This window comes from Epinephelus fuscoguttatus, linkage group LG4 (assembly GCF_011397635.1).
Source record: "Epinephelus fuscoguttatus linkage group LG4, E.fuscoguttatus.final_Chr_v1".
Taxonomy (NCBI): domain Eukaryota; kingdom Metazoa; phylum Chordata; class Actinopteri; order Perciformes; family Serranidae; genus Epinephelus; species Epinephelus fuscoguttatus.
The window spans coordinates 4,430,952-4,447,643 of NC_064755.1; the positions used below are offsets into that span (position 1 = coordinate 4,430,952).

General features: G+C 41.9%; 1 protein-coding gene across 1 annotated transcript; it reads left to right on the forward strand.

The window, feature by feature from the left end:
• Window positions 1–856: 856 nt before the first annotated feature.
• On the forward strand, window positions 857–16,596 carry LOC125887247 (uncharacterized). The gene is made up of 4 exons (XM_049573926.1): window positions 857–1,003; window positions 1,867–2,128; window positions 7,679–7,875; window positions 16,462–16,596. Exons 1-4 carry the CDS (start codon window positions 857–859, stop codon window positions 16,579–16,581), a joined length of 726 nt encoding a protein of 241 aa, XP_049429883.1. The 3' UTR covers window positions 16,582–16,596.
• The last annotated feature ends 96 nt before the right edge of the window (window positions 16,597–16,692 follow it).

The following is a 16,692-nucleotide window of genomic DNA, read 5'->3' on the forward strand; positions in this document are numbered from 1 at the left end:
CCACAGGGCGCTTGATTTGCATGTGTTAATTGTGGTGGTTTTGACAAGGGAAGTTCAAGAAGGAGCGGCAGGGTTTTGACTCAAGTGAAGCTGTTGGCAGAGCAGACAACACACTTTTAATTGAGAATTGATGCCATGGGCCAATTTTAAAAACTAAAACATAACATTATTGAAAGAAACAGAAGAAAAATCTTTCAAAAAAGGGCGCTTATCCAATCAGAGGCCAAAAGGGCAGATGCTTGAGCACTACCTGGAGTCTATCTGTGCGTGTGCCTACTTTTGCCTATCATTAAAATGAAAATATTGATTAGTGCAGCTGTAAATAAATTTAATTACAGAATAAATTAAAATAATACAAGTAAATTACAGCCTGTTTAACTGCTCAAGTGATAGTTAATTGAGATGAAACTCCTTTTCAGTTCAAACCAAGATGACTGCTCTTTCCTCTGCTGGCTTATTGCGAGAGGCTTCAGTCTGTCTGTACTAAGTTAGACAGGAAGAGGCACAATTCTTTAGTTTGTGATAGTTTTTGTCAGTCATGACATGATCACAGCTTTACTAATGCTCTCTGGGAGAATATCACACTTCATGCTTGATGGTGTAAGGTTAATGGTATCTTGAATGATCACAATTTTTCTCATGTTGGTAAATGTGCACTGTGATAAGGTCAAGCAAAAAATCAACTGAATGAGGCAAGACAAGGTTGGCAGCTTTTGGTTGGATAAATCTCAACTGACAGACATCAGTACTGGAGTCTCAAAGTCCGACAAGTTAAACAAGGACTCTAAAGGGCTGCTGCTGGCTGAGAAGAAGATTAGATATAAAATGGAAGGTCACATGTGCAATAGCTGCAAACATGTCGGTGAAACTGGAAGGCAACATTTTAGTGACTGGGACGAACAGAGGCATTGGTTTGGAGCTGGTCAGACAGCTGGCAGAGACGACGGGGGAGCAGGCTCACATCTATGCCTGCTGCAGAGCACCTGAGGGACCCAGGGCTGAGGTGAGACAGTTACACACAGTGTCAGAGGTAATGTGTTACAGAAGTAATGCATTACAGGTATATATTACTTTTTAGCAGTAACTAAGAAATATACATGTTACTGACAGGTGTTCCCGTAATATTATCACAATGTCACATAACGCATTACCATCCTAAAGTGTTTATTGTTTTCATTTTGTTATTCATCCACACCACACCACTTTCGTCAATGTGCCACAAGAAAAAAATATCCCCCAAAGTTGTTTTGTTTTGTCATGTCATTAAAGGCCATATCGTAGAAATCACCACATCTGGCTGATGCTGTATGATGCATCAGCATGTTCAGTGTGTTTACATTCATATACCTGTCTACAACATCCTGTTCTGCTTTTGTGTCTAAATGGGAAATGGAATGCATGTGCGCCTTTCTAGTCTTTCGACCACTCAAAGAGCATTTACACTACATGTCACATTCACCCATTCATACACACATTCACACACTGGTAGTTGAGGTTACCATACATGGTGCAACCTGCTATTTAGTGTCACAGTCCCTGTCTCTCATTCCCCTCCTGTCACTCTGCTGCAGTGATTTTCCACTCTCCCTCCCTCTGCTCCACTCTACCTGCCAGCCACGCCCACCTCATCAGCCCAACTCTGCTCACCTGCCTACACAGCTGCAGCTCATCATAATCAGCCCTGCATATAAGCCTCTCCAGCACTCTCACTCGTTGCCAGATTGTTCTCGATGCTTGCACCAGACTTTCCAGCGTTTCTCTGCCTGATCTCCCGGTGCCGACTCTGCCTGTTCCCGACCTGCTCTCCTCGTCTGCCTCCCGGTAAACTCACCTGCCTTCTGTCCCTGACCTCGTGCTCTGCCTCAGCGTTTCTGGTATCTGACTGCTCGGCTGGTAACGACTCCTCCGCCTGTCCTCGTTTATCCTCCTGCCTGCTCCTCTTCGGTGCCTCTGCCTTCGTGGACTGCTCATCTGGCTACGACCCCCCTACCGGCCTCCGACCACTCCTGCTCTCTCCCCGTCGGCACCTCCACACGTGCAGCCGGCTCTTCGGACCACGAAGCTTCCTCCTCATCGTCATCGGCTGAAGTAAGCTACTTCTCTTCCCCTCGTCTGAGCCCCAGAGACTGTGTGAGGGTTTTCAGCCCGAAGAACAAACTTTATTCTGTGTTTATTCAATCTGCACCGTACCTTGTTTGTTGTGGTGGGAATAAAGGTCGTTATCAACTGTTCCAAAGCGCCTGTGTACTGCATTTGGGTCCATACCACACCCGTTTCAATTTAGTAAACATTTACATACACTCTCACACTAGTGGAGCAGCAAGCCAGTGCACTGTGGGGTTTAGTATCTTGCCCAAGGATACCTCGACATGGGGACTGAAGAGCTGTGGATCAAACTGCTGATTTCCCGATTGGTGGACAATCCGCTCTACCACTGAGCCACAGCCACCCTAAAGGTTGCTTAGATGCAGCAGGGATAAAGAGCTGGGCTCTGGCCTGGTTTTTTTTATTTTATTATTTTTTTTTCTCCCCCTCATTCTGGTGATCACATCTGGATGATGCGGTCAAAGGTGCGTTAGCATGCTGGATGTTGTTCCATTCACAATCCCCAACTGTGGAGCAACGCTGACACCTTCTGCACGATTCTTTCTCCAGTGTTGTAGCTGACCGGGAACCCACATGTGGGTCTTCCAGCTCTAGTGTATTCATTTGGGCTCCTCATAGTAACTGACTCACATGCCATTCCGTTGTTGTGCTAAGCTCAGCACTTATCAGTTGTTTCTCATATGATAGACCCACAAATATGTATCACTCATATTTTTATCATATTTTAGCCTTTGTCCAAGGCTATTTATTTATTAGGCTGTTTTATTGCTCTATAGTGTCATCAGTCATTCATTAATGACCACACAGCTGAGGTCAGTGAAAATTGCTTACAGTATGGTAGGTAAGCTCAGTAAAGCAGTGTCACTTACATTGAACAAAGACAAAAACCAAAATCACATCAGTCACATGACATGACTTCAATAAAGTACCCATTAAGGCTGCAGACTGATCCACTGGAAAGTATCATGGTCCAAGCACACTGAAAGAAAGGTTGGGGGGCTTCCTCAGTGTAGCCCCACTAGAATTAACCAGAAAAGAGATAAAACTCAGATAGTTAAATGAAAATGACAGAATAAATGAAATTTCAATGACACTGTGCTGGGTGTAACATGCAGTACTAAAGGTATAGTGGCATGCAAAATCTTTGGCACACCTGGTCAAAATTTATTTATTTAAAGAGAAACAATCAAAGTAAAGGAGCACCATGCAAACGTTTGGGCGCCCCAAGACATTTGAGCTCTCAGACAAATTTAACCAGGGTCTCAGACCTTAATTAGTTTGTTAGGGCTCTGACTTGTTCACAATCATCATTAGGAAAGGCCAGATGATACAAATTTTCCAAGCTTTATAAATACTTTGACTCCTGAAACATTGTCCCAACAATCAGCAGCCATGGGCTCCTCTAAACAGCTGCCTAGCACTGAAAACTAAAATAACTGATGCCCACAATGTAGGAGAAGACTATAAGAAGATAGCAAAGAGTTTTCAGGTTGCTGTTTCCTCAGTTCACAGTGTAATTAAGAAATGGCAGTTAACAGGAACTGTGGAGGTCAAGTTGAGGTCTGGAAGACCAAGACAACTTTCCAGGAGAACTGCTCGTAGGATTGGTAGAAAGGCAAATCAAACCCCTGTTTGACTGCAAAAGACCTGCAGGAAGATTTATCAGACTCTGGAGTGGTGGTGCACTGTTCTATTGTGCAGTGACACCTGCACAAATACGACCTTCATGGAAGAGTCATCAGAAGAAAACCTTTCCTGCATCCTCACCACAAAATTCAGTGTTAGAAGTTGCACATATTTGTATCCAAGTATCGTAGTTGAAAAACGTTTAGCTGCCTGACAGCGAGTGACTCCACTGTTGAAGATGGTTGCATGTTTGTTATACCGTTCAATAGTTTGTCAAGTTCCTTGGTTAAACTCCATCCGCTGTCGCTTAGGCAATGTAGCTACGAGCCAATACAGTTAGGAAATGTTTTGGGCTGCAGGGCTGAGTTTCCCAAAACATGATCCTTCTTAGCAACGTTGTCTTCTTTGTGGCTTAGAAAAACTACACTGCAAAAAAGAAAAGCACCTAGCGCCCTCTAGCGTTCCCACTCAGTCATCTACAGCCAGGACATACTCAGAAGGCCCGTTTCCACTGAAGAAGTTCCTGGTACTATTTGGGGGGCAGGAACTTTACAGGAACATCCTCTCACACGGCCCTCTCAACCACCGTGTCTCCACTGAGAGGGCGGAGTAGGAGGAAGGTTCCTGTAAAGTTACCGGGCTCTGGATGTGACGTAATCGTTGCGCGACCATTTTGACCAGGGCGACGCAACAAAGAAACAAACAAAGAACAGCAATGACAAAGAAGAAGAAGCAGAAGTACGAAGCAGACATAAGAAAAACGATTATCAACATGGAAGGAGCTGAGGTGGTTGCTGGGTTTCTGGTGTGTGTTTCTGAGTTTTAAAAATGCCGGCTATTTTGTCGCTTTCTGTTGACATCACATCCCACTTTGAGTATATCAAATCAGCACCAAGTAAACCCCAAGCCCCACCCAGGAGTTTTTCGGGGCTGTTCTGAGTACCTACTCTGAGGCAGGGACTTGTTTAGCCCCTGCAAAAGTTCCGGAACTCTGTCCTTCGGGAGTGGTTCCTGCGGTGGAGACACCAACGGCCCCGGCCCTGTAAAATTACCCCGAAGTTCCTGCGGTGGAAACAGGCCTAGAGTATAGGTGACACTAGTTCGCGTGCGTCAAGATCATGGCGTGATAGTGAGTGAAGACGAGAGTCTTAAGTCAAGTGTTTTTTTTGGGGGGGAGTAACTAAAAAGTTACTTTTCTCAGTAACGCATTACTTTTTGGTTTAAGTAACTGAGTTACTAACTGAGTTACTTTTTAATGAAGTAACTAGTAATGGTAACTAGTTACTATTTTTCACTAACTAGCACAACACTGCTGGTGACATGAAAACAGTGTCAATTCAAAGCAAATTAGGATCCTGTGCTGCAGTGGACACACAAATTCTCTAAACAGCGTCACGCAACAGTTAGTATAAAGAGAGAGAGAAAGTCTGTGTTGGGAGGACATATTTTTCCTATAGAAAATATCTACTCCAACAACTCCAAAGTGGTCTGAAATTATAGGTATTATATATATTACTTTTCTGTAGTATGTGTGTATGTCAGTATGTGTACACCTACTGTATTATATTTAATCTATATTGTGGTTTGTATTCTGTAAAGCCATATGTTTATTGCCTGCAACTCAACATCATTGCTTGCATTAGATGAGTATAATTTAAGAAATGTAAAATTTGATGGGTTTTTTTGTGTTTTTACTGTCATGGACCAAATCATTGTAACGGGGCAGTAGCTCAGTCCATAGTGACCTGGGTTGGGAACCATAGGGTCGTCTGTTCGAGTCCCCGTCTGGACCAAATATGGGGCGTGGACTGGTAGCTGGAGAGGTGCCAGTTCACCTCCTGGACACTGCTGAGGTGCCCTTGAGGGCAGCAAGGCACTGAAGCCCTCCCCCGACAACCCTGACATCTCTCCACTTAGTGCATGTATAGGACATGTTTGTGCATGTGTGTGTGTAATTGACAACAAAAGTGAAAAAATTTAATTTCCCCTCAGGAAATATAAGTTTATTTCCTTTATTAATCCCACTGAGGAGAAATTCAATGTTTTCACTCTTGCTTGTCAATTACACACAGGTCCGAAAGACACACACAAGCACAAACAGGACCTATACATGCACAAAGTGGAGAGATGTCAGAGTGAGGGGGCTGCCCTTGGTGGGGCGCCCCGAGCAGTTGGGGGGTTCGGTGCCTTGCTCAAGGGCACCTTGGCAGTGCCCAGGAGGTGAACTGGCACCTCTCCAGCCACCAATCCATGCTCCATATTTTGGTCCGGACGGGGACTCGAACAGGCGACCCTCTGGTTCCCAACCCAAGTCCCTATGGACTGAGCTACTGCCGCCCCAGTAAAGTATACATATATATAAAAAATAAGAAAATAAAAGTGGTCCAAACAATCAGATTGCAATCTGTCTTCAGTGCTGCTTTGCTGCATTTATGCTTATCTTTCCAATGTTAGCTTTATGGAATTCACCCACATCACATCAAATGAACAAGACTCCATTTGCACTTTGTCAGTTTATGTTTCTTGGGCAAACAATATTAAAAAACTACAAAAAAACCCCACTGTGTTCTTTAATTGCCAGTTCAGCAAGATAGTGTAACCAAATCTAGTTAAATTAAAGCAGGTATCCAGTCTGTGGTTGGGGTGAAGAAACCAGTAGCAGGTGCTCGACTAGTGGCCCGTCTCCAACAAGCCAAACAGCATCGGAGAAACACTGATTTGTAACGTGATCCTGCTTTAGTCAGTGTGTTAATCCCATGGTCTCTTTAGCCCTATTTGGACGGGATTAGTTAAACATGGAGACGTGGGGTAAAGTAATTATTACCAGGGATTTTAGTCCTGTCCGAACACACCATGTCTGTAAGATTTACGGATAATGTCAGTAAAAATTACGGTGACTTTTACCTTCTGTAAAACCGCCCAGAGAAAATACCTTGGGTAATATTAATCCCGTGTGAATGCGATCCTCTGTAAAAATCTATGTAAATATTTTGTCATGTCCTGTTTACAACCATTTTTCCGCATTTACAACTGGTTTTCTGTGTTTTTCCGATGATGGAGGTGCTTGAAGAAGCATTCTGTGTTGTTAGCAGTCGTGATAGTGGACATTCTTCTAATGATTGCATAGTCCTACGTGGGAGACCAATCAAAAAGGTTGAGAAGAAAGCACTTTTCAGAGCCACAAGACTTCTGGTTGTGTTAGGTAGGCCTAATATAAACCCATATTGCTAATAGTTGTGTACACACAATCCTGATCATGGGCAATATTTCATATTGGGCTAATCATTAATTATTATTATCCTTCAGCTGATGCTTACAGGAAGCAATGTAGCACGCAACAGGGAGGTGACTCCAGGGCACAAATCGAGTTACCACTCCCATCTCTGGTAGAATTTCTTGTCCCGTGCGAATCAGACATTTATATTACAGACATCCTGTGGTAAACTGACATTAGTCCACAGCCCTATGTAAAACTAATCTCCAAAACGAAAGTACTAATAGTACTTACGTGGGAGACCAATCAAAAAGTACTAATAGTACTTTTGTTTTGGAGAGGAAGAGACCTCTGCAGATAATTCTGCTCTCGGTAAACATCTCCTGAAAATGACCACTGATGGAATTCTTGCCGGGAGGTCACACTTGTTACATGGGAGGAGTTTCAGCTGGTTGCAATCCTCACCTCTAGATGCTACTAAATCCTACACACTGTTTCTTTAAAATGTTATTATATGTCAGTTATGGTCAGTTATGGTCATCTGACTGATTAAATCTGCAAGTGAACATTTTCATGGTTATATTCATGATCAACACACATCTCCAAGAACACAATCCTAGCCTTTTGTCATCTTAGACTTTGATACCATTGATATGTAGATCTATTTGTTCCTCTGCATGTAGTTGAGTGATGTGTGCCTTCACATTTGAGTATGTGCATGTCTTTCTGCAGACATGTCAGATGAGGACAGTATCTCAGCTGCTGTCCAGGCTGTGAGTAAGCAGATCGGGGCTGGTGGGTTGAACCTCCTCATCAATAATGCTGCTATAACCAAACTGGCCATACCGGGACCGTTATCTGCCACCGGGAAAAAGGACATGATGGAGGTGTACGAAACCAATGTGGTTGGACCATTTCTCATTGCAAAGGTTGGTTTGTCTTTCTCTTCTCTGTGTTTATAGTGTATAAACACAGAGATGCAGCAGGTACATAGGTAGAAACTGATATCACCATGTTGAAATGATGAAAAACAGAAGCTGCTACATTCCTTGCAACATCTGACCACAGGACTGACTGTCACATAAAGAAAGCACCTGCTCACACATCTGGTGTTGGAAATCCTCTTGTGTCTGCATCACTGCTGAGCTGTCACTGATCACATAGTAACAGTATATAAAACAGTTCAAGAAAAACAAAGAGGAACAGATGATGGTGAGCTAAGCATATACAACTGGCTACAGCAGAACATCTAGTCTGTAAAAGGAATGAGCACCAAAATATGAAATAAGTACAGTAAGTGGCATCATGAATAAGTTGATACATATGGTAGCAGCAGAGATGGACTCACCTGAAAAGGACCAGGGTAATGAAGTGGAAACAGCTTTAATCACTGTAACTTATACACAAACACACATGAACGTACAAACATGAGCAATTATTTATATGACGTCTCAAATTACCAGTATTACATTAGGGATGTTATTATTCAAGTGCAGTGCCCGTTCAAAACATGCCTTTTCAAAATGGACTGATTGCTTGACCTGTGGTGTTACTGCTTGCAGATTTCTCCAGAAGTGCTCATCCAAACAACTTTGCACCTGCCCTTAGCCAACTGGGTGTGGCCAGGCGGATTTTGCAAGTTTGGCACACCGTGCGCCCTGGCACAGCTACTCCTCTTTCCCACCTCCGTCCCTCCTACCTGCTCAAATCGGAAAGAGGGAGGAGAGAAGGCGTGGAGTGGGTTTTACACACATCACACCAATCAAATGAGCCCCTCTCCTCGCCCTTAAATGCGCCGTGCGAAGGCGTAATGAGAGTTTACTCAATTCGCCATGGCAGAAGAGAGCAGCAGCGTCAGACGGCCAAACTTCTCCCAGGAGGAAACTGATGTTTTGGTCCGGGAGGTCCAAGCTCGTAGTGTCCGAATATACGGAACTGCGAACAGACCTCCACAGGCTGATGATGCAAAGGTAGCCTGGGAGGAGGTCACCACAATTGTAAATCAATGTTGCGTTTCTCTCATGCGTGCGCTCTCTCTTTCTCTCTCGCAGTCTCACTCTGTTTCTTTTCTTTTGACTTTTCTAAGATGACAGATGCTGAATATATACTCCCTATCTGATGCTGTGGCTGTTTGTGGTTGGCTGAGAGGGATGTGAACTCATTAGTTTGCAGCTGTGTTAATCAAATCAGGTTGGATTTCCATTACGCGTGCCAAACGTGCCAAACGGTGCCAATCCCCTTTGATCTGACACCAGATGTGACGGGACAGTCGATATAGAGATACATTTATGTGCTGATTGCAGATAGTTGCACTGAATAGTGTTTTTTGGGTATTTATTGCATCGTTAATGTGCCTGATATTCTGGAAACCTGCCTGTGAGGTTTTGGTGACATGTGCACACTGTCCGCCAGTCAGCCAAACTTCAGCTTACACTGGCTGCGCTCCGCCTGCGCTGACAGTAGACCTGGTTTCAGCTGGCGAGCTTTTAGCGCACCTTCGGCAAAGCCTTTTGGCATGAAACTGTCACTGCGCCAAGCTGGATCTGTCGACACCTCCCCCTGCTGCGCCGCCACACCCATCTCAGCGCACCTGGGTCTGCCAAACTACCAAACTGAGCGCGCCTCGGGTTGCGCTGCTCGAAACTAGCTCTGCGTGGGGTTCGCCACCCTGCGCTACCCTGCGCTGCGCCGGGAAACTAGAGCCCAAAAACTCAATTGCTATTCTAACTCAGTGTACAGCAAAGTATCAAACAGATGCCCTTAAAAAATATGCATCTCAAGGAAACTTAATTCAGTTCAGTTCAGTTCAATTCCATTTTATTTATGAAGCCCAATATCACAAATCACAATTTGCCTCACAGGGCTTTACAGCATACGACACCTCACAGCGGATAAGGAAAACTCCCCAAATAAAACCCTTTAACCCCCTTTTATTTTAGTAATAATATTGTAAAAATAATAATAACAGTAATTGTGATAACATATGTTGTAAGTATATATTAATATAAGATAGTATATGAATGTGACAATAATAATCATATGTGAATAATAATAGTAGAAGTATGACTAATAATAACAGTAGTAGTAGCATGCATCAGGCAGGATCACGGCGGCAGCACAACCATGATCCAGACTTAGCTGCGATACGAGCACAAAGGCTCCAGAGAAAAAGCCGAGTTATTGACACGCAGTAAAGCCGAGTTAGCGATATGTAGTAATAGGACATGAATGTTAGCAAATGAAGAACCAACTTTTCAGTGACTCATGTGAGAGAGAGAAGGAGAGAAAAAGAGAAGGGGCTCAGTTTATCACAGGAGGTCCCCTGGCAGGCTACGCCTATGTCAGCCTAACTAGGGGCTGGTACAAGGCAAGCCTGAGCCAGCCCTAACTATAAGCTTTATCAAAAAAGAAAGTCTTGAGTCTAGTCTTAAATGTGGAGACGGTGTCTGCCTCCCGGACCGTAACAGGAAGATGATTCCACAGGAGAGGAGCCTGATAGCTGAAGGCTCTGGCTCCTGATCTACTTTTGGAGACTTTAGGGACCACGAGTAACCCTGCATTCTCAGAGCACAATGTTCTGGTGGGATAATATGACACTATGAGCTCTTGAAGATATGATGGAGCCTGACCATTTAGAGCTTTGTAAGTGAGGAGAAGGATTTTAAATTCAATTCTGTATTTTACAGGGAGCCGAGGTAGAGAAGCTAAAACAGGAGAAATGTGATCTTGTTTCTTAGTTTCTGTCAGTACATGTGCCATCGCATTCTGGATCAGCTGCAGAGTTTTTAAAGACTTATTAGAACAACCTCATAATAAGGAAATGCAGTAATCCAGCCTAGGGGTAACAAATGTGTGAACCAATTTTTTTGGTATCATTTTCAGACAGGAAGGGCCTCATTTATGCAATGTTATGCAAATGAAAAAACTCAGATTTTGAAGTTTGTTTTATATGGGAGTTAAAATACAAATCCTGATCAAATATTACTATATACTATAATATTAATATATACAGTATATATATATATATATATATATATATATAGTGTGAATTTAACACAAGGAAAGATGTTTTTATGTCTTTAAGGCATGTTTGAAGTTTAATTAATTGATCAATTTCTTCTGGCTTGATCGATAGATATAATTGTGTATCATCTGCATAACAATGGAAATTTACAGAGTGATTTCTAATGATGTTACCAAAGGGAAGCATACATAAAGTGAACAGAATTGGTCCGAGTACAGAACCTCATGGAACTCCAAAACAGACTTTCGTACGTAAGGATGATTCATCATGAACATGAACAAACTGAAATCGATCATATATATATAGGATTTAAACCAGCTTAGTGTGGAACTTTTAGGCCAATTAAATGTTCCAGTCACTGTAGCAGAATTTGATGGTCAATAGAGTGTGCCAGGGCTGACGTCAAAACCCGGAAGTTTAGCATCACGCTGGTTCCCGGTAGAGAAAGTGAATGTGATTTTTGCATTGCGTTTTGGATTATGTCAGAAAATAAGCTCTGTGGCCAACACAAGTTTATGATACTTACAGGTTTTGTTCAGCGAGATAATCTTCACATATGAACACCTTTCATACCGCATTTGAAGCTTACATGCGATCGCCAGAAGTAAAAAGCTAACGTTAGGCTTTAATGGACTACATGACTACTCCATGGTCGCATGACTCTTGACGTCACCGCCACTAAGCTTTCAACTGATTTCGGCCGCTTTATTTTAAAAACATTGTATAATGGGGAAATCGGACTGTTTAAGCTAAATAAGAAGCTGTAATGGCGGAGTGCCAGCACTCTCGCCTGTTCGGGGGTGATGACGTTTAATGTCCCCGACAGGGTTTGTAGTCGTATTGAGCAACTTGTTAGCAACCACCTTTTTTACGACACGTAAAAGCTTCAAAATTCACAAGTAGGGTATTTACTGACGTGTTTTATGTCGTAGAACAAAACCTGAAACTCGCTTAAGCTTTTGTTAACCACAGACCATATTTGAGAAATTTTACCAAAATCCCATTCAAAAAACGTATTGACTTTTAGACGAGAGAACTGGAAGTGCTAAAAGCGCTAACGGAGTTCCGGGTTTACTGGCACACTCTACTGTGTCAAATGCTGCACTAAGATCTAATAAAACAAGGACAGAGACGAGTCGTTTGTCTGAAGCAATCAAACGATCATTTGTAATTTTAACTAGTGCTGTCTCAGTGCTATGATGCACTCTAAATCCTGACTGAAATTCCTCAAATAAATTATTATCATGGAGAAAATCACACAGCTGTTCTGCGACTACTTTCTCAAGGATCTTTGACATAAAGGGATGATTAGATATTGGTCTGTAGTTGGCTAACACCTCTGGATCCAGGGTGGGCTTTTTTAGTAGAGGTTTAATTACAGCTACCTTAAAAGATTGTGGTACATAGCCTGTTAATAAAAACATATTAATCGTGTCTAATATAGAGGTGTTAACTAAAGGCAAAACTTAGAAGAAACTTAACGAACTTAAAGAAGCCTAGTTGGGATAGGGGCCTAAGGACAGATTTAGATGAGGAAATCATTGAGTTCAGTTGTTTAAGGTTAATCAGAGAGAAGCGATCCATTACACATCAGGTCTCACAATTGTGTTCAAGGTCCTCGTGTTTGAAGGCAGATTGGTATTGTGTGAGTGCAAGAGGTCATGAATTTTGCCTCTAATAGTTAGAAATTTGTCATTTAAAAAGCTCATAAAATCATTACTGCTGAGGGCTAAAGGAATACAAGGCTCAATAGAGCTTTGACTCTCAGTCAGCCTGGCTACAGTGCTGAAAAGAAACCTGGGATTGTTCTTATTTTCCTCTATTAATGCGTTTTGAGACTGTCTTCCCAGACTAAACGAGATTCTTCCAGTTTGGTTAAGGATGACTTTGGTATTCATTTCAAGGTTTTAGGCAAAAATAAATGAATAAATAAAAAATTAAGTCAATCAAATCAAGCAGAATTGTGTCATGCACAGCATTCACAAAATCTAGAGTCCATGTCTTTCATAAAGCAAGTGTAAATGTGTGAGAGCAATGCATTCGTCACAAGTTAAATGAGGTTTGCAGATTCCCTTTCTTATCTGTGTAGAATGTGTCCTGTTAGTGTAGAAAAGTCCATGCTATTATTTTAGTATGTACTGTAATAATTCTTTTTTTAAAAAAAGATGGTGTGTAATTCAGTGGTACCTTGCTGGCCCTATAAGGGTACCTCTGGTCTATAGCAAAGGTTTCTGGACATTCCTCTATGGATGACATGCTCGTGGAGATGCTGATGATGGCTGACCTCTTGCAGGACATTTTATCACCTGAGACAGAGAAAGACAGAAAGACTTACATCATGACATTGGATGTCATGACGATTTGGACACATAACACGTTTAATAAATCAGCACATTGTCTGTCTGTAGTTTAAAACTCATCAATCACTCCTGGCCCGTATTCTGAATTTTTATCTGAATTCTTAGAGTTTTTATCAAGTTTAGTTCCTAAATTAGATAAAGCTATTATTGTAGGTGATTTTAACATTCATGTTGATGTTGATAATGACTGCCTCACTACTGTGCTTATTACATTATTAGACTCCACCGGCTTCACTCAGAGTGTACATAAACCCACTCACTGTTTTAACCACACCCTCAATCTTGTTCTGACATATGGAATTGAAATTGAAAACTTAATAGTCTTTCCACAGAATCCCTCTCTATCAGATCATTATTTAATAACTTTTGATTTCTTATTACTCGATTACACACCACTCAGCAAATGCTACTATACTAGATGTCTATCTGATAGTGCTGTACCAAAGTTAAGGAACTGATTCCATCGGCATTAAATTTAATACCACGTCCCACTGTAAGGTGGTGATCACTCCAAGATGAAACGCTAGAAACGCGATGCCAGTAAAACCATTGTTTTCCCATGATATGGCGCGTCTGACCGGCGTTCAAGCGGGCGTTTTTCCGGCGTCTTTTTAGACACGCGTTTTTGTAGACGCTTCTTTTTAGACGTGCGTAGACGCTGAAAAGTTAAAATATTTTCAACTTTTTGAGCATCAGAAGCCAGTAGCTAGCGCGCACTGAAGAAGCGATTGCAGCGTTTCAAGCGTCCGCGTCTCTAGCGTCTCATTTCTGTGTGATCACCCCCTGACAGAGGTTTCCAGTACTGACTTTAAACTCTCCCAAATTGATTATCTTGTTGATAGTGCTGAAGGCTCACTGCAAACAGCACTTGATTCTGTAGGACCTTTTAAAAAGAAGTTAATGGAACAAAGAAAGGTAGCTCCGTGGTGCAACTCCCACACCCGAAAATTAAAACAAATATTACAAAAATTTGAAAGGAATTGGTGATTAAAGAAGACATCATGTGTAATTTTGTTAAAGACAGGGGGTCTCATTCATGAAAAGGTAGTAAATCTTTGAGAAGATTTGCACATTAATACCTTGGTACTAAAAACCTACACCGCTGTGGAGAACTCGGATTTGATCGTAGACAGGTGTGTATGTTCATGAATGCCAATCAATCATAAATTGACAGCACGCTCCCGCTAGTCAGCAATTAGCATACATCCCCGCCTATGAATAGCCAGTGACCACCATATATGGAGGTGATGATTACTATGGATAGGTGCATCCTGTCGACCTGCGAACATGGAGCAAAGAAAGACAGAGAGAGAGAAAGAAAACACTTTTCCGACACTGGAGTTGAGAAATAGCCTACATTTTATTTTCTTCTGTTAGTAGTGGTGTGACTATTTCTTTTTAATAATTTTATATCTTAGTTTCTACATTTGGCCCATGGCATCAATCCTTAATTAAAAGTGTGCTGTTTGCCCAAAAACTGCATTTGAATCGAGCGCTTGCCCCTCCCTCTCCAGCTTTCCTTGTGGCAGCTGCACACAAATCAAGCGCCCTGCAAAGCAGCATGACGTCTCCCTCATCTGCCACGTAACAATAGTGTTTGCCCTAAGCCTTTGCATTCTTTGTCTCTGCTGTGAAATTAAACCACTATAAAAACATCTCACTACAGGCAGTCTAATGTAGGCAATACATTTCATTTAATAATTTAGTTTAACTACAAGAGAGATAGTCTGGTGTAAAACCACTCCGTCTCCCTCCAACTCTCTGTCAGATTTGGGTTCACCAGCTGCCCGGTGTGAGTGGAGATAGATGCCGAATTGCTTTCGTCCACCAGTCTTTTTAAAGCATAACTTAATTTGAAATAATGTTTAGGTCTCCCACGCCCTGTCTGTGATAATTAAACAAAAGTGACATGCAGTTTGGGGTTACAGTGTGTAAAGAGGGCAGAGCTGGTTTATTTTATTTATTTGGAGAACAGCGTTCTCCAATTTTGTATTAAGTCAATTCAAATAACCTTCATGTTTTTAAGAAATCTGAAGCTTAAATCTGCTACATACCAACTTATTTAGCTAAATGTGTTATATTTCTAATCTTTTGTCATTTTTTTTTTTTTTAAGATATTTTTGGGGCATTTTTGCCTTTAACTGATGGGGGAGCTGGGCGTGTGGGGTCAATTTTAATTCACTTTTTTCAAGGGCATCTGCATGTTATGAGCCTAAAAGAGCACAATACAATACAATACAATACAATATCTTATTTACACAAATACTACAAGCAGTCAGAAGCAGGTGTATTTTGTTAGTACCTACAAAAAGATCGGAGCTATATTGATGAAAAATACACGTAAATTTGTTCTGGGAACAGTTCACACGCAAATCCATTCTGCTTACGTTTCATGAATGAGACCCAGGGAGTTTACATTAACTAATAAAACAACATGGAGGTTATGACCCCGGTGTCCTCTGTAGTAGCTACAATCAACCCGTTCTCATTCCCAGGTTGTCAAATACTGATGCTTTGTCATGCATGTGATAGCGACACCAAAGGCACTGTTTAGCATGTTTGATGAGGTGCAACAGGCTTTCAGTTAACTCCAATGTAAACCCATCTGCAACAATAGTTAACGCTGAAAGTGACTGGCACAGTTTAAAGAGGGAGAAAGATCATGTAGGGTGGGAGGGACACAGACTTTCACCCAGGAGACCACAGTTTGAGTCCCGTGTGAAATCAAAAGTCAAGGTTGTTTTAAAGTAACGTTACATAATTTACGTTCAATCGTTGTACCCTGACGTCCCTCACATGAAGTATTTACATCATGTTACGTTAAATAACAGACGTACTTATTTTAATCCCAAACATGATCTTTTTTTAAGAGAGCTGAATACCTAGGAACCCAGACTTCCATGGTTTTAGTCTGCCAGCTGTCATGATTGTGGGGTATCACTGAATACAAATTTGTAATAATACAGTATCAAAGCAGTTGAATCTGATGTGCAGTCATTAACACAGAATAGCATCTGCTGCAATCCATAACCTGTATCCATGTGTAGGTTACACTAAAGAATAATACACTGAGTGTAATTTTTAAATTGCTGTACAACAATGCCCCTGTCCTTTCTGTTGTTGGTCTCCAGGCAGCGCTGAACATGCTGACTCGCTGTCAAGCTGAGGACTTCAAGAGTTACAACATACTGGTGACAGCAATCCACCCTGGCTGGGTGCGAACTGAGATGGGAGGAGAGGAGGTGAGGTGATGGAGAGGTTAGATACTGCAGACCCTTTAAATACATGAAGGTAGTTTCAGCAGGTTTGTATCAACTGAAAGCACACTAGCATAACAGATTCATTAACATGAACCTATGGAC